Genomic DNA, 24,951 nt, shown 5'->3' with positions numbered 1-24,951 from the left:
AAGCATTGAATAATACTATTTTTCATTCAAGACCTTTGTATCTTACAATTAATTAGTTATTTTTAAGAACTGAAAACACCAAACCTCAGATCGAATATAAAATATATGACTTTAACGTCAGAAGAGACTGTGAAGATTGTATCAAACTTGCAGGTCTTCCTTTGAATTATGGCTTAAATTGTAAATTAAATGTTCTTATACATATGCGATAAGGGTTAAATCCGAAAAAATAATTTTGAAAAGGTTGATGTATTAGTCCTAATTTTCAAAGGACCTTATTTAGTGTTTGAAAAGGGTTGTTGAAGCCATTTTGTTCAAAAAAAAAAAATAATTGCAAAATGGTTTTAAATCTAAAATAAATTTCTTCAGAATAGAAGCCATTCTCCTCATTTTTCGAAAAAAGAATCATTAATCCATATTTTCCATACTCTTGCTGTGATACTGTCCCACCGTGGCGTGGCAGCCAGTTCAAAATATTGAATGTTATTTAAGCCTTGTTGTTGTTTTTATAGCCAAAATAACTATAATAGAATTTAAATTATTGCTTTCGCTTAGCAATTGTTTTACTTTAGCAACACACACACGCTACGATACTTCCCAATTAAATTTGTGTTGAGTTGAAAATTACGGTGTTGGCTTACACATGACCGTTGTATGTCTGTCTGATAGGTCGGTTTTTGGGCAAAACTATAATTATACACTTTGCGAATGCAACTCACTTGGGCAATAGAGCGCAGGGCGTGTGATAGGTGCGAAAGATTGAAGGCAGTCGACTGGGGCGTATGAGTGATATTTTAGTTGAGAACTTTTTGTGGCGTGTGCAAATCAGATAAAACGCTTGCAAATTGAATTGAGCGCCAAATTTACATTAAAAAAAGCGCGCAAATCTAATTTGTTGTCTGCAACATTTAGTTTAACTGCAACAAGGTGAAAGCAGCGTGGCTTCAATCGCACCTTTTACACAGAAATCCATTCTGTGGCCACAATTGGTTGCGAAAGACAAAGCATATTCAATAAAATATGAATGTCAAAATGGGAATGTGAAAGAAAAGCAAAAAAACTGCGGCTTGTTGGTGCACCAATAAGATCCGGCCGCCTGTGCCTACACTAAACAGCCAACAAACACATACACCCACCGGCTAGAAGTGCTGATAAGAGCAGCAACAACGCTTGAATTTCAATAAAAATATGCCACATACAAAAATAACATAACAACAACAAGAACGAGAGTAATACTGTCAGCACACACCCACACACACAGAGAAAGGCGCTTTTAGCTGAAGAACGACGAAGAACGCTCTCCCAGCTCGGTATGCACCACAGCCATAGGCCCACAATTTCGCAAGTTTACGAGCCTCCACCACCAGCCCACATTGGGAGCAGCAGCGGCACGTGTACGCAACGCTTTGCAATTCGCTGGCAACGAATTGGGTATGACGCAGGCGCTGTACCGGAACTGCCAACAGCTGTCGGTCGGCCCGGCACTGGCGGCCGTTGACAAAAAAGAAAACGCGCTCGCACGAGGCAACGGCGCCCACACACGAGTCAACGAAACAGCGAGTCAGCTGTGGCACGTCATGGAGTGTTGTTGCTGTGCTCATCGGCCGGCGGCTTTCGGCTGTCATTTACGGCTTGACGGCGTGCAAAATCAAAACAAACGGTATAAGAGAGCGATTCTCATGTAGAGAGCGCGTAGTGCCAGAGAGCGACAGCGTAGGTTTAGGGAGAGTAAGTCGAGTTTTGAGAGCACGCGGAGACTGCAGTTGAATGTAGCGCGCTTTCAGGCGCATAATAGTGGGAAATCTTCATTTATTTGCCGCTGTGTGCCACGCTGTAGTTCTGCGGCTGTGTGTGTGTGTGGTTTGTTGTGCTTTGTCGGCGCAAAGACTGGCAATGAAAAATTCAGTTTGACGTTGCTCGCACGACCAAAAGGACATGCGAAACGGAAATCACGACACTTTGTGTGACAGTTAAACAGTACGAACGCGCGCGCGGAACACAAAGCAAAGTACAATAAAAATACTTAAAAAAAAATAAATAAATAAACTAAAAAAAATCAACCTTTAATATTTTTTTTGTTTTATAGTGTGTTTTTTCCTGATTTCGCGCGTCCACCATCATTAACCACAACTTTGCGCACAGCCAGCAGCACAATTTACTGTTGGTCGCAAGTGCGGTTGCACGAAGCCGTTGCAGCTGCACAGCTGCCACACCGGCTACAAAGCAAATTCGCAGCAGCCGGCAAACACCAGCTACAACAACAAGCGCTGTGAAATTACAACACTACACATTTACGGCTCAAAGCAGGGAAGCCACTAAAAATAGTCGAGAAAAGTTTAAATAGTGCGCTCTTAAAGAAAAAAAGACGCCACCAGAAGACTTCACAAAAAGCAGTGCAATCAAACGTGTGCAAATAAGTGGCGCGTACAGAACGCATACAAAGGAAATAGCGGAAATAAGAAAGAAAAAAAAGCAAGGGTCTGTTCTATCCAAAACGTGCCACAGCTGCACAGCAATACAAGAGAACACTAAAAGTGAAGTGAAAGAAAAAAAGAATGTGAAATTATTGACGGAAATGAAGCATGCAACTTGTGTCCATAGCTGGCGTTGCCTGATAGAAACAGTCATACAACAGTCGTCAATAGCCGACAGGCAACAGCCAACAGCGATCACAGCGACATTAAAGAGACTATCAGTAGCAACAGCTGCTGAAGCAACGACAGCTTAGCTCATCCGCGTCCTACAACGCCAACACTGGCTGCGCACACAGCCACACATATAGTACATAGTTGAAGCCAGAGACACTTCCTTGCCACAGCGCTACAGTGCAACGGCCAACAGTCAGCAGCCAGCAGCGCGCCACATCAAAGTGTCGAGGAAGCAAGTAGAGGAAATTAAAATTTGCATGTGAAAGGAGTCGACTGCCTGACACACTCGCTTTCAGCTTTCGGCGCTCGGCGTTTAAAAATGTGTGGATCTGCTGTGTGATTGTCGAGGCAAAAAAATAAAAATAAAGGCGAGCATTTCACACTTGCAGTGCAGGAGGCTGACCGGCTTTTTAGTGCGTTTTTTATGTGAGGGGCGCCACAGCAAGAGGCAAAGTTGGAAAAAAATTTTGTAAACACCAACAACAAAAACAAATGTAACGGCAAAACACTTGGCGCAAATCAACACCATTGCCAGCAGCAATTTCAATTTCTGTGCGGCGCCACCTAGCAAACGCAGGCAATCTTGTTTGCCCTGCAGCCAACGGAGGCGCAGAAAGTGTTAAGTGAAAAGAGTGAAAAGTGAAGAGTGCCGAGTGTTGAGTTGAGTGATAAGTGAATTGTGCTTTTCTATTACTACACTCGCGAGCGAAAAAAAGGAAAATTAAAAAGTATATGCAGTTAACGGTAAATACACTGCACGTGCGCGCGTAGACCGCAATTGTAACGGCACACGGTTTGTGGCATTAATTACGCAGATACACACGCCAGCCAGCAAATGTGACAGACGTGTGGCTTGTAAAATCACGTGAGTAAGCTTGCCACACGCCATCTTGCAAGCGGCAAGTGAATGTCACTACGCGCCGCGGTTGTTGAGTGTCACTGTCACTGTCACTGCCACTACAGAGATAACAGAACTAACAAACAAGCGAAAACACAAAAAAAGAAACGAAGCGCCACGAAGTGATAGAGCGTTGCATGCCACATGCCACATGAACGCATGTAAGCGCTTATCCACACCAACTACAGCTTAGACATTTTTTGCATAACAACCAACCAACGAAGCGAGCGGAGCGAGCAATCGAACAAACTAGCGCCTTGCCACATGCGGCATGCAGCTGCCACTGCTGAAGCAGCAACTATTACTCAACACTAATACCAAGTGCTACTTGTAGTGGCATCAATATAGAGCCGTAGCCATCGTTATTGCCACAACCCACCTCAACGCCAGCAGACTGCGGCACAAGCAACAGCAAAAGCATGCCGTCAACGTTGGCCGCCGCGGCGCCTTCATGCGCCTCCGGATTTATCGCTTATTCAGCAATCGTTTTGCTTTGCACTTCCGGTAAGTGAAATTCACTAAGCCACACACTCATAGCTCATGTAAGCATTTGAGGACCATAGATATACATACTGACACACCACACAAGCACACTTGAATTTCATGCAACACACAATCTTGAAATAGCGGAAATAGTGCACTGGCAGCGAAGATGAGCAATGCAGCAGCTCAGTCAGCCAGCCAGGCAAGCAACCAAGCGTTTGTATTGACTGCATGCGGCTTCAGTTGTGTTTGTGTCCAACTATGCAGTGCGCCCTGAAGTATGCTGCATTTTTTACTTTTTACTTTTATTCTTACATATTCTACATATTTCCTTTCTATTCGTTGACTAACATTTCGCATTACATGCATCCAAGCCAAGCGTGGCCTTTTCGAGATTGGCACTCGAACTTGAATTTGTATTGAGTGGTTATACATATGCAAATATCTCAAGAATAGCAAGCATGCGCTGTCAAGTAAGAGGTAGCGTGGTCTTTGGAATCCACAAAGTAGATTCTTCGTGCTTTAAATTTATCAAAAAATAGCTCTTAAATTTTTCTAACGTTCGATATATACTGTATGGCGCCCTACGTTGAAAATCGGCTGATACGATACCTCCTTGAGCCTATTGTTGTTATTGTAAATTTTTTCGAAAAGTTTTGATAGAAAATACTTCTGAGGTGATATTCTTGATCTGTTATGTATCTAGACCCTTTCAGTTATTTTAATTTGACTAAGGTGGGTACTGTGAATCGTTCGGATCATAACAACAGTTTCATCAATGAGATCAGCTGATTTAATTGATCACTCTAAAAACTGAACTCCAAAGCAACTCTAAAGAAATTATGTAAATACCCATTCAAGATACCACATATTGTACCGTTATTTGCAATAACCCAAACACAACTCATCCTTTGCCTTCAACATTTCCATTCACTTCGTCACATATGAATTTTAGCTCTTCTTCGCTTTGACATTTCCTTCTTTCCGATTCGGTTTCCATTTATGTGAAGAATATATCTTACAAGTCCCTTACTCACAAATGACTTTTTGTTGTTGTTGTTGTTGCACTGTATATTTGTGCTTTACATTGCGGCCACACATGCGAGTAGAGGTGCATCAGAAATGAAACTGAATTGTAACTTTGTACCCACTCAATGGACGGACTGTCTTCCCCACTATGCTTCTTCAATTCAACTGCCTTTCATTGCAGCTAACAACTCCATGGATTCGCCAACTGCTTTCCACTCGTCGCTTTTCGTTTCTTCATTTGCTGTATTCTGTGCTATTCATCACAAAGAATACACCGAAAGGTTTCTCAACTCATCTTCTGCTACTTTCATTGCCAGCAAAGGCAACGGATTACATCACAGTAAACTTACTTGATTATATACATATACATATATACCTATGTATGTCTCTGTAGATATTATGATTCATATTTGTAAGGGGGACAAGCTTTCGCATTTATATAGTCAATGGAATGCAACAACTCGCTTTATTTTAGCACAGGACCTGTAGGGAAGTGAATAACTAGTTCAATACAATTCTAATATGTCACTAGTTAGTGATCTTACCCTTTTCTTTGTGTGTAACAAAATAATCTATTTTAATTTAAATTCCAAATCTCAAACTATTACATTTTAAGTTCAATCATACATCCGTCTTTCCTGCTGGGTCCCCACTTCATACACTTGGAATTTCCATATTTTCAAATCAAATGTTTGTATGTAGTACAAGAAGTGTGCAGTGTTTCTCTACAGATTAGTCCGATTAGTTGCTGTTGGTATTTATTCTCCTTTAATTCTATTGTCTTTCTTTGTATTTGCTTATGCAACAATGTGCATTGCTTTCGAAATACCAAAAGAAAAACAGAAAATACGAAAAATAAGAGCATTTATGATTTGTATCTTATTTATTATCCTCTGTAATGTGTACTCCTATGTGTGAAAACGGAAATTAATTGAGCTGCCCTTTTGCTCAACCAAAATGTGATATTTTTTTCCGCAGCGATCAAAGTTTGTTGGAAAATTTATGGTTTTAGAATTTATGCAGAGAAAATGCAGGTAAAATATTTTAGGAAATATTCTGTAAGCTTATCATAGCTCAATTAGAATTTTTGAAAAAATATAAATATTTGTGTTTTTTTGTAGTTTAACTAATTTAGTCAAAACCTAGAGACTCACCTTGGCAACTGACAACAACTGCATGACAACTGTCTTCAAACCACTATAAAGAGTGGTGAATTGAACAAATAACTAACATAAAAATACTGACTACTACTGAAATATGAAAATAAAATAGATACCTCATTAGTGCACCGGGTAAGGTCTATAAATGGGTTTCGTCCGCCAAAGAACAGTTTATTTTCAAAATATTTTGTGACAATGACATTTTTGAAAAAAAAAAAAAAAATAAAGACTCAGTTATTGTGAGCTCACTTCCGGCGAGGTCTCCAGAAAAAGGTGTGTCCGCGTTGACAGCATAATTCGTCGTAATACGTGCTGAGTTCAGACTTTAAACTAGAACTTGGACGAAGAAAATCAAAATGATAATTGAAATTTTGTGTGTTTAAAAAAATTGCAAACAATTTAAGTATTCTGTTTAAATTAGTTGTTGAAAACTTTTTAATTATTCGTCTTAGACTTTGTAAATTGTATCTCGAAGACTTGACTTAAGGGGATACGGGTAGTCAGGATTTTCAAAAAATCATTTTCTTTGCATTTCGTTAAGAGAAAAATCTTAAAAATAGTCTCTGAAAATTTTAAGTTAATCCGATAATTACTTTTCGAGTTATTCGACAAATAACAAAGAGGCACTCCAACACACTAGTGTCAAACTTTAAATGCGTTTATCTTAAAACTATGTTTTTTCAACTGGTGACAACTGTAACTCGATAACAGCTCAATAGATTTTAATGAAATTCATACAGTTTTTTGAATACATAATAAACTCAGGCCTCATCCGAAGGATCTTTTTTTTCAAAAATTTCGATTTCCAATTAACTGTTGGTTTTTTCCCGAAAATCACAAAAAAAAAGTCTATTTATAAAACTAATTTTTTTATCCGATTGTTTTAAGATGAATCTCCAAGGACTTATGATTGTCACCGGAAGGACCTTTTTTGAAATTATTATATTATAACATTTGTAAAATAACATGATATAATAGCAAAATAAATTACTGAAAATTCTCATTTTTTCGTGTCTCTGACAACCCCTAACCCCATTCTGTAAGTTCAGTTGAGTAGTTCTCGAGAAATCTCTACAATCGGCTTTGAAAACAAAGTTTAGAGAAAAATGTGCTTAACCTTGATCACATCACTTTAGACTGCATTCCCAAAACTATTATTCGGATCGAATCTAAAATTAAATTGTTTTATCATAGAATAAATATGTTGTACAGTGTTGTGAAACCCACGTAAAACCTCAAAATATCCACATACCCTCTCATTCCTTGTATTTCATACAATCATATCTGAAAATACAGTATTTTCTTATTTGCTCGCTCCACTTAAATTCAATATGTTTAAGCTTTTAAATAGTTTGCTTAAAGAACTAAGCTCCGCAACAAGAAAAAAATAAAAATGTCGAATAAATATATTAGCAATGATTTTCAATACAATTTTTAAAACTTCACCTAAATTCTTGCAAAAATAAAATAAATGAAGAAATCACAGCAATCGAACGAACGAAAGTAGCATTATGTTGTTGTTATTGTAAATGGTAGATGTTAATCTCCATAAATGCTTTTTAAGAATTCACAGAAGCTTTGATTGATTTTATTTTTGATAGACTTTCAACGTCTTCTGATTGAAAAGAGTAATTCATATGCATATTATACAATGCTAGGCACTTATTCGTTTGCATATATATAATTCCTATATACTACGTGTAAAGATATGCCACATATATACCATATTTATATATTATACAATTAAGCGCTTTCAATTTGAGAGTGATTCACACCACTACACACACGCTTTCTTCAACAGTCGCCAAATCGATTATTACATAATAATTAAAAGCCTTAATTCCAAATTTCACAATTACCTTTATTGTTGTTCTATGGTATGTATGTATATGCTTTTAAAGACTTTTAAATGATTATGAATAAATCATAAGTGTTGTAGCCTTAGCAGTACTTAATTTTTTGGTTAATATTAGTGCAAATATTTTAATAGTGTCTGCATTACAATACCGCTACGCATCATGTAATTAATTATTTATAACTTTTTACATTAAAATAAGGCTCCATGAAGTGATAAAAAAGCTCTATAAAGTGATAAAAATATATCTTAGTGAGCTTTTTATCTTAAAATATTATGTGATATAATATAATAATATATTTTGCACAAAATAGTTTTTCTTCGTGTTCTTGTCAGATATTATTGAAGATACAAATGAAGCCATTTAACTTCAAATAGTAACAGAAGTACTTAGGTTCACGTAATAAAAATTATCTCTTGTCTTTTGATAATAAATAAACTTCTGTCTTCATGTTTTGAACACATTAGAGATGTTATATATTTTAATTCTTACCTATATTTCCGGTAAAAAAAAATTAGAAGCACTGAGGTCCTCATGTTCGATATATGGGGCCTAGAAAATTTATGGTCCGAGGGCGATGCCACACTATAAATGTAGTATTTGTGCAAAGTTCTGTTCCGATAACTTCACTAGTGCTTACTTTATAGATTGCAAAGTAAACGGTTCAGATCGTCTTCAAAGTATATGGAAAGTAGGCGTGGCTGTGAACCGATTTGGACTATTTTCACAACATATAATTGGGATGCAAGGGAAATATTACAAACCGAATTTCATTGAAATTGGTCGAGTAGTTTCGGAGATATGGTTTTTGACCCATAAGTGGACGGAACCACGTCCATTTACAATTTTGTATACCATTTTGAGAACAGCTCTTCTGTACCTTCTTTATAATGAAATTTAAGGTTTCTGTTGGTTTTACTTACTGAATTAAAGAATTTTTTGCAGTTTTCAACATAACCTTTGTAGGGGAGGTGGGTGGTGGAAGGTGATTTTTGGACTATATAAGGAAAGGCCTGAAAAAAAACGACTCCTGAAAATTCCGTTGATATAGCTTTGGTAGTTTAGGAGATATGTACAAAAAACTTGATAAGGGTGGGGTCACGCCCACTTTCCCAAAATAATTACATCCAAATATGCGCCATCCTAGAACAATCGTTTGTGCCAAATTTTACTTTCATAGCTTTTTTTATGGCTTAGTTATAGCTCTTTATGTGTTTTCGGTTATCGCCATTTTGTGGGCGTGGAAGTGGTCCGATTCCATCTTCGAACTTAACCTTCTTATGGTGCCAAGGAACACGTGTTCCAGACGGACGGAAAGACAGACATCCGGATTTGAACTCCACTCCTCACCCTGATCACGTTGGTATATATAACCTTATATCTAACTCGTTTAGTTTTGGTTGTTACAAACAACCGTTATTTGGACAAAACTATAATACTCTCTTAACAACTTTTGTTGCGAGAGTATAATAAATTGAAAATGGTCGTCAAAGTGTTGAAAAAATCATTGAAGAAATGTTTACTTTTCAGTTATTGTCAATAAAGATCAACATTCTTGGGTCAGTATGAACGGTTCTAAAGTAATTTTTCTATACACATAAGTAGATGTTCTGACTCCTCAAGAACTGTTTGATTTAGCTGAAATTTTAAAGTTTTCATTTAGTATGATGAATAATGCTTAACTTCCTGCGATTCTTTTTATTTTTTCGAACTCTTGTTCCTTCTGTTCTAATAAAAATTTGTTGTGTTGAAAATCGTTTTTAGGTCATGCATTGTTATAATGAAGCACATGACCAATTTTGGTTTAGTTTCTGGTTAATATGTATGCTAATTCCGTTTCAATCTTAAAAATCATTATTGAACTTCTATTGATTTAACTATTGTCTAAAGTCAAAATCGTCATGGGACATTTTTTTAACTTAATTGTGTTGCTGAATGAGGAAAATTTCCGCTAACTCAGATTGCTCATTCAATTAGTTATATATCAACATTTACATTAATAATTCAGCAAGTGATTTAATTAATGAAGACACGTCGCCCTGTATAAATATGTTCCAAGCCCACCCGATCTCCCATGTGTCAAATCTGTGAGAATTTTAAATTCTTTCTTTAAAGCCACATGAAAAGTGAAAAGAGGGAGTTGAAGTAAAGAATGTTGCTCCATATTTATCTCCATAATCGCTTAAGATATAACAAATATCAGTGAAAGCCGGCATGTAAATAGTTCAGGAGTTCAGCGAACGTATAAAACACACGCACACACTCAAGAATTGTAGATTAGGTAAATAAATAGCAAGACATTAAAAGACAATGAGACAGAGACAACGCATATGCAAACGGAGCACCGCTACCCCCTTTCCCCACAATGAGTTCACCTAAAAACGCGGCGAACAATGGCCAAAGGACAAATGTCTAATTATTATGACAAATAAACGAAAATACATACAAATATACAGGAAGCATGCATTGTTCTTCGTCATTTGTCTAGCGAATGTCCGACATGCTAATCTGAATGCCACTACACTTCCCACTCCCTGCTTTAGTCAGAGCACAAAGTATGACAAAAGGCACGCAAACGAGCACAAATACGAGCACGCATACGAGCACGCACATACAAACATATGAAATGCTATGAAGTCAAATGTACGATTATGAATTGCGAAAAAAGTGTGAGTGAAACATTAACATTAAGAATGAAAAATGCTAATAAAATGAGAGTAACAACAAAGGCAACACACTGGCACACAATGCGGCATACTGACGAAAATGTTGCAATAACAACAACAACAAAGCGAAAATCTGCTTTAAAATCTCCGCAAACAATTGACTTCTGTCTGTGGGGCTCAGTCTTCGCTATCATCTCGTCGCTTTGCAAATCAGGCTCAGCAGCCATGAATGAGTCGCACACAAACACACACACACAGCAAGCATGCATAAAAAACACAAATGTAAATATTAGTGAATGCCACACACACACACACACCAGCGCACATACAGCCACATCTGCTGGATATTTATTTGTTGCCTTATTTGTTTGTTGGTGTATTTGCGCAAGCACATCCGTTTTATTTGTGCGGTTATACAATAGCAAGTGCACAAGCACACTCACACACACACTCAGTACATATATGTATACGTGGGTGTATGAGATGTGTTCAAAAAATAACGGGAATTTCCGTATTTTGAAAAAAAAATTCATTAATGCTGTTGCCTTCCAAATAGTGCCCGATATTACGCACTTATGCTAGCGCTTCTTCCAATCCTCGAAACACTTCTGAAACTCGAATTTTGGGATAACCTTTGGGTGTTTCGCCGATTTCTCATAAGCCTGTAAAATGACGACTTTTTAAGGTTCTCTTTATTTTTGGAAATAGAAAAAACTCATACGGACTGATGTCTGATGAATATGGAGGTAGGGGCCTCTTCACAGTACATATTGTTTTTGGCTAAGAATTCACGAATAAGCAACGAAGAGTGTGATTTTAACAAGCCCATACATAAAAGAACGTCTAACCTTAGCGGCTGCTGTAGACAAAGCAAGAAATGAAAGCATTTTCAAATTCCCGTTATTTTTTGAACACACCTCATATATGTAAGCGTGTATGGTATATTTGTATAAGTGAATGTGGGTGGTGATGTGCGCTCGGCATTTAGCTTAAAGGTATTTTCGACAAATTGTGCAAATTATTGCGTTAAACTCGCCCCAGAGACGTGCCGGCATGCGCGCGCTGGCATTTCACCCATTATTTTCCCCCTTGCGTCGCGTCGTGATCCATCGCTTTGTATGCTCACCCATTGGCGTCATGTGTGCCTTCCATATCCAATATTTTACACACACACACGCACACACCATACAATCATGGACACTTGTATGTGTAAGTTCTGCCCAGCCCTGCATGTCGACATTTGATACGGCATGCACATATACTTAGTTAAACGGATGTGCGCGCCAGTTTATTTATTTTGCGCCCGCGTGTGCGAGTGAGTGTGCTTGTAGCGCCTGAAATCAAGCCGCAGGCATTTGCCACTTACTCAGCGGCACGTGAGCTACTTTCACTCGTTTTTCACACACAACTGACCATGTCGTTGCGTGGGGCGAGTGTTGCAAGTTCATACATTCATGTGTGTGTGTGTGTTGCATGTTAACGATCAGCGCAATGAACGGCATGACGGGCAATGTATTTACAACTACCGTCCGTTATTTATGCATCTACTTACATATATGCACACACGTTTCATTTAAACTTGAATGCGTTACACATTTGCCAATGACTTTGTTAAAGATTTAATTCAACAAATATTGCGTTTGCTTCACTGCGCTTGAGCTGGAAATGTTGGGCAATTAAGCACTCAAGGGGCATTAAGAAGTTAGTTTTAGTTTTAATTAAGTATTAATTAAAGAATTAAGGGTAATGTAGAACTATGCAGAATTATTTTTTCTCATCGGAATCTATTTTTATACTCTCGCAACAAACATTCGACTAATTCCAACCAACTTTTGTCCATAATATATTTTGCTTCTGACATTATGATGTTATGACCATGCCTACTTCGCATTTAACACAATTTTGAATTCTAAATTCCAAATCCTAGTATATATCATAGGAACCAATAAAGATATCGGAATACATCTTTGCAAAAATACCGTCATGGAGATGTGGCAAATTGTCCAAAACTGATTAAAATGTTCGGTTACACTTGAACTTAGTCACACCTTACTTTTTCTATTATTGAATCCAATTACTCGACTTTTTATGTATTATTTATTTTTTTATTTAAAAGTTATTAAGTCTACAAAAATTCAGATCTCTAAAAGACTTTATAAGCCAAAAGGTAGGTGCATTGTGGATCCTTGGTTGGATAAGTCTACGGATCCTGTCCAGTTAAGTGGAAATGATATCTTCATGACAGATAAATAATATTTTTATATTGACTTTCTTCAATGTTGTGTAGGCAATGCTTGAATCAATGGATGTTGGATGTAGAGATATTACATCAGGTCGTGGAAAACCCGTATTTCAAAAGACTCTGTGCTTAGCATACACACTTGAATGCCCCAAAATCAACTCATTCATGCATTTGTCAACTGAGCTGTCGGACTTCCGCTTTCACGCTTAATTATTCTGAACTCTGAATTTTAACGCTAATTTAATTAAATATGAAAGCGTGTCGCGACGACCGTCACCGCAAACCCCAACCGTTAAATATCACATTTGCTGCTCATTAGCGTTGAGAAATGTTCCTCACCCACCGCTAGCAGTGGTCGCTTGTAGTTTAATACTTCCTTTCGCATGCGCACACACACATACACATGCACAAGCATAGAAGTAGAAGTTGGTTTGAAGAATGATTTGCTGCTTGCCACTGACATGTTTTCGCATTTAATTCCGTCTCATTTATTATCCAAATTGCGCTTCACACTAGCTTTTCACAGCCAACTTGCAGCTTGTTACACCTTCTGGTTGCCAACAACTCAATTGTAACTCATTCTATATGAGTGCTCCTATATGTTCGTCTACACTAATATTTGCTTATGTATATGTGTGTGTGTGTGTGTGTAAGCATTTTCATTATCACTGTCACATTAGGAAAAGAAGTTGTTCAAGTTTTTAACTTCTCTAGTCTACTCTGCTTCACTCAGCTTATGAGCAACATGCTCGCTCGCTTGTTGTAGTAATTACAGGTGTACGAGTATATCTAGCGTAAGTACACAATACACAGTAATCCTTTTGTGTTCAACACGTAGCTATATACAACACGTACGTGTTTCCATGAAAGAGTCTGCATTTACTCGTCTAGACTGCATTAGTCAAATTATGGCCTTCACCATTTGCGTACGAAAACGGCACAGAATTGTTGGAGAGCATTCTTTCATCATTTTCTTGTCTTTTTTGTTTTGTTCCTGATTGCAGATTTTATTTTAAATTTTTTACTCAAATATTTGAAATATAAATTTTTGACAGTCTTCAACAGAAAATAAGGTCCCGTTTTTTATACTCTCGCAACAAATGTTGCTAAGAGAGCATTATAGTTTTGTCACCCAGAAATAAAAGAGTTAGATATGGGGTTATATATACCAAAGTGATCAGGGTGACGAGTGGAGTTGAAATTCGGATGTCTGTCTGTCCGTCCGTCTGTCCGTGCAAGCTGTAACTTGAGTAAAAATTTAGATATCTTAATGAAATTTGGAACACATATTCCTTGGCACCCTGAGGAGGATGCTTTCGAAAATCGAACCATTGCCACGCCCACAAAATGGCGAAAACCGAAAACATATATAGAGCTATAACTAAGCCATAAATTAAGCTATTGAAGTAAAATTTGGTATGAAGATCCCACAAGGAAGGAGCATAAGTGGATGTAATTTTTTTGGAGAAGTGGGCGTGGCCACGCCCCTACTAAGGTTTTTGTACATATCTCGTAAACTTCTAAAGCTATAACAACCAACAACTATAACAACTAGAGTCATTTCTTTTAGGTTCTGCCTTATATATTCCAAAAATGGAGAAAATCGGATTAAAACCACGTCCACCTCCCATACAAAGGTTATGTGTAAAACTACTAAAAACTAAACTAAAGCACTAGTGAAGCTATCAGAACAGAGCTTCGCATAAATACTGCATTTATAGTGTGGCAGCCCCTTTGGACTTTATACCATATATGTATATGACGAATATGTGGGTCAAATTGCAAGAGTATAAAATGTTCGGTAAAAACCGAACATAGCCCTTCCTTACTTGTTGTTCAAGTATTTTAGAGATATGCATGTGTATGTATATTAGCCTGCTCCTTAATAATGATAACCATAGTATAGAATGACGATGAATAATTTAAGAATATTGCTCGTGTAGATCAAAACCATGATGTAATATTTGTATTTAACTATTTTAACTTATAATTTCAGAATTTAATTGTGAAATTCTTATAATTTTTCTCCTTTTTTTATTGAAGCGAAGCTTAGTTCTATGGGATAATAAAGTTGGTATGTGGAGCTTGTCTTAGATACCAATTGTCAAGATACCAATCCATTATAATATGACAATCGTGAGGTCCATTTTGAAATTTACAGATATTGTTCATATGAACAAATACTATGCAATTTTTTTTGAAAAGTCTGTTACTTTACTATTCTGAAATGTACATATATGTAGAACTTTCAGTTTTTGGGAGAAGGTATTCATCTTTTTTATTTAAACGGTGTTTTTTGACATGTGGTTGTCAAGAATAATTAATGCGCATAAAATTTAATATTATGGCCAAGAATTTAGTTTATTATAAGAATAAAGTGTTGCCAATGTGTTTTAAAAATGATTTCTGGCAAGTGACCGCCGCGGATGACTCGAATAATCCCAGCCAAGAGACCAAGTTTTCGACTACATTTTATAGCAATTGGGGTCTTTCATCAGCAATAATCGTTTTTCCGGAGTTTTTTATGGTGTTATTATGGTGTTATTCTGATCTACTCTCGGGACTAAAACTAATTTCGAAAATCTTCCAAAGGGTATGAACGATGTTAACTGCTAATGAAGTCATTAATTTGGAAAAATAATGATCAAGAAAAATATTTCCTAAGCCTCCCAGATGATATTTCCTCTTTTGAATATATAACATTACAAAAGTTGTATTTTAAACCATCAATTCACCAAATTGTCTAAATTTCAGCTAAATTAAGAAATTTTAAGCGAGTAATTAAAGCCAGCTCATAACTCTAATTAAATTATAAAGTAAGCGGTCAAAACAAACTACAAAAGAGGGAAATAGTAATGATTTAATTTTCCATTTAAATTTATTTTATTCTATTTTATATTTTTTTCAAATGGAAATCACAACAGCAATACTCCCAAAACACGCGTGACACGACGCGCTGAAACCACAACTCACAACTCTCAACTTTTTTATCAGACCATATCTGGCCTCGAGGGTTTAGCTGCTGTTCGTTGGATTGCCTCATAACATGCCTGGTGGTCAGAGACAGTTGAACGCAATGACCGCCAAGTGGCCAAAATGCTTTAATGCAGCGTAGCAAGCAATCAGCCACTAACTTTCGGAATGCTAACGGGACTGGGGTCGAACACCCAGACATACATACACATGTCAGCTCGGCGATGCGCGACGCTGGCACTTCGGTTGTTTAGCCATTTAGTGGAATATAACTGCCCACACAGGAGCACCAACAAACACTGCCACACATGTGAGTGAATGAGTGAGGGAATGTGGCCACGCAGAGGACAAAGTTTTCTAGCGACTGACCGGCGACTATTTAGTTAAAGTCGAGCCGAGCGAAGCCAAGCCCTGCCGGGACCCGCGTGCGTTGACTCTTCGCAACATTTGTTTAGAGCACTGCAGCGCAAACACTGTGATTTTGACTCGTCGTGGCGTTGACTTGTGGCTGGCGTAGCGGAATTGCGCTCGTGTGTGGCAACTCAGTTGTGAAGTCGAGAGTTGGAAGTTCGAGTTCAACGATAATGATGCGAGCGCTACTGTATTTGCTGGCCTATAGTGTTTTTTCTATTTAACAGTGTCAGAACCTGGGCCCAAAATCACGGACCCTTGCATACGTCCCACCATCTAATATTATTATTATTTATATTTGTGTGCGTATGTGTGTGTATGTGTGTCGGATGGATGCGACTGTAATTGCGTTTTAAACATTAAAAACTGCTCACGCGATGAGTTAACATGAAAACTTTTTCAATGCATCACGCTTGTAGGACAAGGGAGTGGGCAAACCCGAACTGGTGTAAGTAAGTAAAAAATAAACATCAACAAATAAATTTAGAAAAAATGCATAAAAGTTCAACAGAACAATTTCATGGTTTCTCGCTTTACGTTTTCGTGCCATTTTCGCCGGATTTCAAGTTGGATTTGAGTGCCGAGAGAGTGTGCAAAGAGTTTGGAGTTTGGTGTTTGGAGCTCTAATGACGTGTGCGAATGTGTGTGAGTTCGCTGATTTGGTGTGTGCAAAAAGCATAAAAACCACAACAACAGCAATAACAACCACTGCAAGTGCGATAGTTGTCGTCCATCATGCGCGTAGTTCGTCACCCACCCCTCGCTCTCTTGCATCAAAATTCATCCATTTACGCAGACAAACTCACACACTAACTCTTAGAACACTTAGCGCCCTCGCTAACAATTCAATTTAGCAAATTGTTAGCCGTAAAAACACAAGCGAAAAAGAAGAAAAAAAAAAGACAGAAATAAAATCCCAAAAAACAGACTACTGCACTTCCTTAATTCAGTTATTTGTGGCTTACCATTCATCCTCGCTGCAAAATTATACAAAACCAAAAATAACAAAAATGTGGGATGTGGATGATCGAAAATAATTGAGCATTTTGGGAAATTTAAGGCGTCCCGTTATTTGTTCTTTTTTTTTTTTGGCTACAACACAAACAATACTCGCGTGTAGTGGCAATTCTGTTACATTAGAGAAACTTAAGGTCTAAGTTTACCATTATATCTCCCTTATATTTGCTAACAATCTCTTCCTTACTGGATATAAATTAGACATTAAATTTGAATTCGGAAAAATAAATGCGGTCTGCAATATTTCGTTATCACTCCGTAGTTCCTTAGCATGAGATTTAGGCCTTAAATCGTGCACCATTCATTTGTTTAAATATATTCATTTAACGTCTTGAAGATATGTTCTTCATTTCCTAGCGACATTTTTATATTTATGATGTCCTTCTCCACCTCTCTTCCATCTCTCTTTGAATTACCACTGTCTGCATTTGCATTTATATTGCCTCCTTTCAATATTTGAGAATCTCTGGTAATTCACTATTTTGAGCAAGTAATATATAACAACAGATGCCATTGAGCCGAGAAAATCTTAAACCGAGTAGTTACTTCAAATTTTAGATAATCACTAAACTGATTAGCAAATCGAGAAACTATTTAATTAGGAATTTTTATTTACATTTCGTTATTTCCTCCTCGATCTATTTTGATTCGATGTTTTTTTTGTGTAGTTAAATTTAACAGATCTAATCACAATTAGCCAGAAAAGCTTTATGCAGATTAAACATTAATCTACTTGGTTAGGAAATTTTGTGTATGTAAGTGTTAAAAAAATAACAGGAATTTTCGTTTTATTTTTTAATATTTATACATTCGTCTATATTATTGTTGTTGCCTTCAAAATAGTCCTCATTCGATAATGGGCGCTTATGCCAGCGCTTCTTCTAATCGTCGAAACATTTCTTAAACTCGATAGCCCTTGGTTCTTTCAGCGATTTCCTGTATGCTGATAAAGTGACAGCCCTTTAAGGTACTTCAAATTTTTGGAAATTGGAAAAAGCCACAGGGAGTCATGTCTGGCGAATATTGAGTCTGGGTCAGTATTGTTATTGGACAATATTTCACGAACAAGAATTTTCTCCGTTATTTTTTGAACGTAATTAATTAATTCTGTATTTGAAAGTGTAAAGCTAACTAGAACCTGCTGATTATGCATTATGCATTTTGCAATTAACGCATTTTATTTTCCCTAAAAGGGCTTCGAAAAATTAAAAAAAATTATTTTCCAATCACGCGAACATTTACATTTATCCTTACCAAAAATAATAAAAAAAATTAGCCGAAACTTATTTTTAGTTTTGTTACAAACTATCAGCTCTTAATTTTCTATTTTGACGAACCGGAATGATAAAGTTCCATACAATTTTATTGTTTACACAACCAATGTGTCAACAAACACACATACAAATTTAGCAATGCCGACATTACATTTTTTAAACACACACACACACACACACACTTATATGCATACTTACATATGCATGGCATATATATTATAGAAATTCCCTCCGAGTCGTTGTGGTTCAACGCAATTATTTTTGCATAGGTAAATAGATATATATTCATGCCATGCATATCTGTATATGTGCGTGTGTGTGTGTGTGGAAAAAATGAAACTTTTCACGCATTAATTAAGTGCGAACTTTCCCGGATGCTTGCAATGGCAAATTTTATTGTCTGCCTGCAGTGCTCGCTCGCCCCAGCATTCGACGCAGGGTTCGTGCTCTGCAATATTGCAATGGCTAGTGCACTAAAAAATAAAAAAAAAATAATTTCACTTTCATCTGTATGTATGTATGTATGCATGGTGCAGCGTGAAATCCATGATAAACTTTTAATAGCAGCATCAGCTAATTGAATTTAAATGTATACACTGCATGGCTGCTGCTGCCGTCTATTTTTTCAATTTCTACTTCTTTGCAAACAAGTTCTACAAACTCTGCAAATTCCACTTTATTGCAGCGAGGTTTGCATAAGCGCTATGGAATAATTGCTAGCATTTGCTAAAACAAAAGAAAAATCATTTCACAAACTTCTTATTAAAATAATGACATATGTAAATAAGCTGTCAGTTGGCAACCGGTTTGGAAGCGCCATTGTTGATGGCCAGCAATTGGTTGACAAGCAATTTTAGACGGTGTCAAATTATTTTTGCTAAGAGTTGTCTTCAGTTGTCACATTTGACATTAGCCATAAGTGAGCAGCATTGGAAATACCATTCTGAGCCTAAAAACATTTTTTCATTTTAACTTATTAATTATTTTATTAATTCATTTCGCAAAAGTAATCCTAAAAATATCCTCGTTTGTTAAATTCAGTCATTTAGTGTAGTACATGATCACTCACATTCAATCCAACTGAAAATATGCAAAGAAGATAGCAAAAAAGTACACTTAAAATCATGTATTTTTAGGAGTCTAAGCTTTTGCTCTCAATATTCCTTTCCTTAATGACACACAGACAGAAAACAAGCTGATAATCAGTCAAAATCGTTTAATCAAATTAAATGAACTCCACACGAATGTTAAATTACCAACAACTTTTTCTGGTAATAAAGTAAACTGCGCGACAAAATACAAATGCAATGCGAGAGAACTATCAATCAATTTCCAATTAAATTGCTGGAAACTCGTAAAAAAATTACCCAAAGCATGGCAAAGTAGTAGAGCGAAGTGAATGCGGAAATATCAACAAAAGAAAAATTGTCAACGCGAAATCTCAAAACGCTACAACAAAACTTATAAATGTATGAGTGTATAGTATATATGAACATTTGCTTAACTATGTCTGTACATATGTCTGGCTCTTGCAATGCAACTCTGCGGTGCTCGGGGGTATCGTAAATTTACTCTAAAATAGAAACCAGCTCATTCAGTAATTTAAGCTCAATAACCGATTCGTTAGTTGAATGCGATTCATCTTTTAAAAACCGAAAGATGAGGAGAAGATTAAGTAAAAAGGGTATTCTTAAGAAAAATCTCAAAAATTTCGGAAAAAATTAACCGGAATTTTAGATTAAAAAAATAAATTTTATTCGTCTACATTAATGTTATCGCCTTCATTCCCCATACGATATTAGACACTTACGCCAGTTTCAAAGTGGCTTCTTCTAATCGCCGAAACACCTCTTAAACTCTATTTTTGGAATAGCCATTGACTTTTTCAGGGCCAAGCTCATATCAACATAATTAAAAATAAAATATTGACAATTGAACATTTAAAATTCCCGTTATTTTTTGAACACACCTTGCACACGGGTACATACCATCCGGTAAGTATTTAGTAGAAGCAATCTCTTTAATACTTTTCCACTGTGATAAACACGTAGGGATCTTGAATATTTTGAAAGTTCTTCATCCAACTTCCGACGTCTTACTGCCCTTGATCATCGAAAATCATTCCTTGTATAGTATAAATACAGGTTTAAAGGGGTTATTTATTCTACAAGTCAACATTTTTTATACACACATATCATCCTCAGTCCTCATATTTATTAAAAGTGAAAGTTATTAAAATCAAAATTTTTGAAGCTGTAAGAGATGATTTTTCTTAGTAACGTCAATATATCTCAGAGCATCTAAAATACTCTGCTAAGTTTCTCTGAGAAGAGACTTGAACTATTGCTGCTGACCACCGGCACAAGCATACAAGGTGCAATGCAAGCTTACCAATCCACATGAGTTAGAAATTAAATGGAAGATACCAATTTTGTTGCGGAGTAAAAACTTTCGATGTGTGTATTAATTACTGAACACAGGCGAATTGTAATGAAAAGTTATTTTCATGTGAATGCACTAGGTATTTCTATAGTATATCTATTCTGGTAGAAATGGGAAAATACTTCCTTGTACCGCTGTCTGCACTCGAAGAGTTTCTTCATGCAGCTTTTGTTGCAATTTATTTGCGCTTTGCAGCAAAGTCGAAATTCTCACACATTTTTTTGGGTATTAGTTGCAATAAAAGTACGAAGTACAAGGCACATTTGCACATGTGTTAGACTGACCATTTTGGAAAGCAGTCAGAAGGGTTGCCAAAGGTTTTGTTTGTTTGTTGTTTTATCTACATATTAATTGTGGATTCTATGACGAACCAATGAATCTAATTAATCTCAAAGCAACAATAATACAGAAAAGAACTAAGGATAGGATTCGATTAAATTCTTCTAGAAGTATCTATGGTACAAAAGACATTGTCTTCACCGTATGTTCTCCAAGTGTTCTTTATGTGACAACGCCCATTTCCGGATACACTAGTATTAATGTATTATTCGTTTCTTCCAGAGCCCTAATTAATACACAAATTCAAATATTCGAAGAATGAATTTCCTTATAAACACTAAGGGGTAACCCTGCTGCAAACGCTTGCTCAACCACTCCACACATTGGAGCGCATATAAATAAATGCTTGACCATTTATACCGTTAGTTTTTGCACTATTTGCTTGTTTTTGTGCAACCGATTCACTTTTTTGTTGCTGTGAATTATTGCCACTGTTGTTGATATGTTGTTGTAGCTGGAGACCGAAAAAAATGTTGTTGGTTGCACAATTTAGTGAGGATTAAAAGTAGTAACCATTTTGTAGTACGTGTCCCTTTGCCGAGGCATAGAAGGCAAACTGTTCGACCACAAACAAGCATATACACTAGAGGAAGAGAGAGAGAGAGAGAGAGAGAGAGAGATGAATAGAGTACGCAAGGAGTGTTTTATTCACTATTTGGCCCAGACGACTAACTAACGGTACTTGGTAGTCTTTTATTTTAGATACTTTATTTGTTGTTGCCATTGGCACACATTATTGCTGTTGAAATTCTTACTTGTATTTTGCCATTCTATATTGTACTTTTCATTACCGTTAGTCGTGGAAAAAGGTCACGTGTGCGCTACAGTCATTCATCAGGCGACACGAGGCGGCTAACCACATGCCAATACCAATAATGGTAGCAAAGTGGATATGCATATATTAACGGTAATTACAATAGATCGCACGCCATTTCTGTATCAAATGCCACTTTTCGTCGGTTTTCTAGATTTTTACATGGAAATCTAATTTACCGCTTTTCCACCTTTGATTGGCAGTGCTTGCTTTCAAAGTGCACTTTGGTTTTTTGCTTTTGTTCGTCTCTATTCTCACCACCGCAATTGTTTAATGGAAGCTGGAAAGCTTTAAAGCTCTTAGCAGTTATGCAAATGATTTGCTTTTAAAATCAAATAAATGATTTAGTAAAAATGGAAAAGCATTTACCTTACATCCCAATTATTTATTAATATTTTTTAAGTGAAAATATTACATTTTATGTGCAATAACCTTCGAGGGCAGAAAAATATATTTAAATTAACAGATGTTTTCTTTTCGATATTTTTCCTAATTGCCCTGAGTTAAATTTAAAGCGAAAGCCGAAAGTGATAAATCACTTTTCAAGTCATATTTTATTGCTCAAGCAGTTTAGAAGTAATTCGAATTGAAATGAAGAATGTGAAAGCAATATATGTATAAATAAAAATTTGAGAGATTTTGTTAAAAAAATTTTTAAATAAATTCTCAACAAATATGCGTGCTTTCGTATATAAAGATTAAGAGAATTTAAGTATTTTGGTTTTCTAATACTCTTCCTCCGTATGCTTAACAATGGTTGTTGCATGACGAACGTCAAACTTCTGCTACTATTAGACATATACATAGGCATATAGGCTCCTACAAGTTCTCAACGTTTCTCTCGTTTTCTAGTATTAGTAACTATGTGTATCCGATACAGTAACCCCTTCAACATTTTTCAAATTCCTGCTAGATGAAACAATTAATTTTCTCAAGTTACGATTTCATAAGATATAATAGTAGGCTTTGACGTCCAACACAAAATTGGAACACATATGCTATCACCAACGGCGAAACCGCAAATGTCGAATAAATTCGATTATGGATGTGCAGTTTTACGAACAAACAACTGGTATAAGTATAAAAGACTGGCATAAATGATGAAAAGCGAAACGAAGAGACAGGTATAAATCTAAAAGACAGCAATGGCAAAATAGAAATGGAATAATACGGGGTTGCAACATTAAATTGTTTTTGCTTGTGGTTTTTATAACCACATCGCGCTCGATCCAGATGCCGGGTCTGCCAGCGGATCTCCAGGTCAGCACGTGGGCCACAGAATTTCCTCTGTGCGCGTTAGGCATATACGGCCTATGTGCTCGGTCGACAGAGCCTCGTTAGCGGACATGGCATGCGACAGATATGATTGAAACTGTTTCACTGCGGCCCTATACTCCTCGCAGGAGCAGCGAGATCTCTTGCTTTGAATTCAGTTGAATAATTGTGTTTGTTACTTTCATCTGATAAAGGCACATAACTCAAGCAATACAAGCATAGAAGTGACTTTGCAAAGATGGCAACTGTGTTAAGTAGTTAGCTCGACCTTTGAGTGGGAGATTTAAGAGGACATTATAAGAAGATTTCCATATGATATGGTTTTAAGACAGTAGATATACAATGACAAGTATTTGAGAAATAATGAAGGGTGGAGAGTATTGATTGGATTTCGATTTAACTTTTCATTAAATTTTGGAATATTTTCATTAATTGCGATATTATCTCTCATCGATATTGTCACTAACATTCATTTAATTTTGTGTTGAGTTTATGTACACCATAAATATGCTTGTTTTATTGCCTCAATTGAAGTGCTGAAAATACCGTTATTGACAAAGAAGGATGTAATCTATTGTCGTCATTAATATATCTGCATCACACAGAGAGAGAGTGTCAAATTACATTGCAATAATTTAAATGCGATGATAGTCATTTTCACACTGAATGACAATATTCAATTACAAATACAAATTAGTGCAGTTACCAAGAAGTAAATATAACTGAGATGAGAGAGAATTAAGTTACCCAGTGAACAAAAAGTTCTATTAGTAGAATAGGTGATCTCAGATTTTTCGTTTTTTTAAGCAAAACTTTCTGTTATAAAAACGAAGAATATTGGAAGCATTTCGTTTACTGGGCTATACATTTAAGCAATAGTCTGTGAGCTATCTTTTAGGCGCAGCAAATAGTCGTATATTTAATATTAAATAAAGAAATATTATACACTCAAGCTATATTAATTTCACCTACAACAATTACAGCAACAAAACCCAGGCATATTAAAGGAAATACCTTCAACCTTCAAAAAATAAACAAATATATATTTATAAACGCATTTGCAGGAAAGTTGACAAGCCAAGCAGTCGAGCAGTCACAAAAAGACAACACAACTAATGTAAACATATATGTTTAGCTTGCTGTGATTGCTGAGTTAAGCCACCGCAGCAATAAAATTAACAAATCTCAAAATGAGAAATGACAAACAAAACCACGAACAGGCGTAACACAGTCACAGGACACACCTACTTGACTGTGGTGAATACATGTGGCACGCAATGTCTACGCCAACGGTGAACGGTAAACGGTAAATGAAATGAATTTGTGTTTGTGTGTGTTCGAGTGCACATATATTGAAAACGAACCTATTTTTGTCGTCATTATAAGCGCTCTGGCACACACACCCACACAACAACGACTTGGTT

General features: G+C 36.5%; 1 protein-coding gene across 1 annotated transcript in view; it reads left to right on the top strand.

The window, feature by feature from the left end:
• Positions 1–1,918: 1,918 nt before the first annotated feature.
• LOC105219307 (carbonic anhydrase-related protein 10) overlaps positions 1,919–24,951 on the top strand; it is a 45,851-nt gene continuing 22,818 nt past the window's right edge. Inside the window, exon 1 of the mRNA XM_011195350.3 lies at positions 1,919–4,050. Coding sequence (XP_011193652.1) covers positions 3,966–4,050 — 85 coding nt within the window. The 5' untranslated portion in view covers positions 1,919–3,965. The remainder of the gene's footprint in view (positions 4,051–24,951) is intronic.

Source organism: Zeugodacus cucurbitae, chromosome 5, assembly GCF_028554725.1.
Source record: "Zeugodacus cucurbitae isolate PBARC_wt_2022May chromosome 5, idZeuCucr1.2, whole genome shotgun sequence".
Lineage (NCBI taxonomy): Eukaryota > Metazoa > Arthropoda > Insecta > Diptera > Tephritidae > Zeugodacus > Zeugodacus cucurbitae.
The sequence above is the reverse complement of the archived record's forward strand: the minus strand, read 5'-3'. Positions and strand labels throughout refer to the sequence as shown.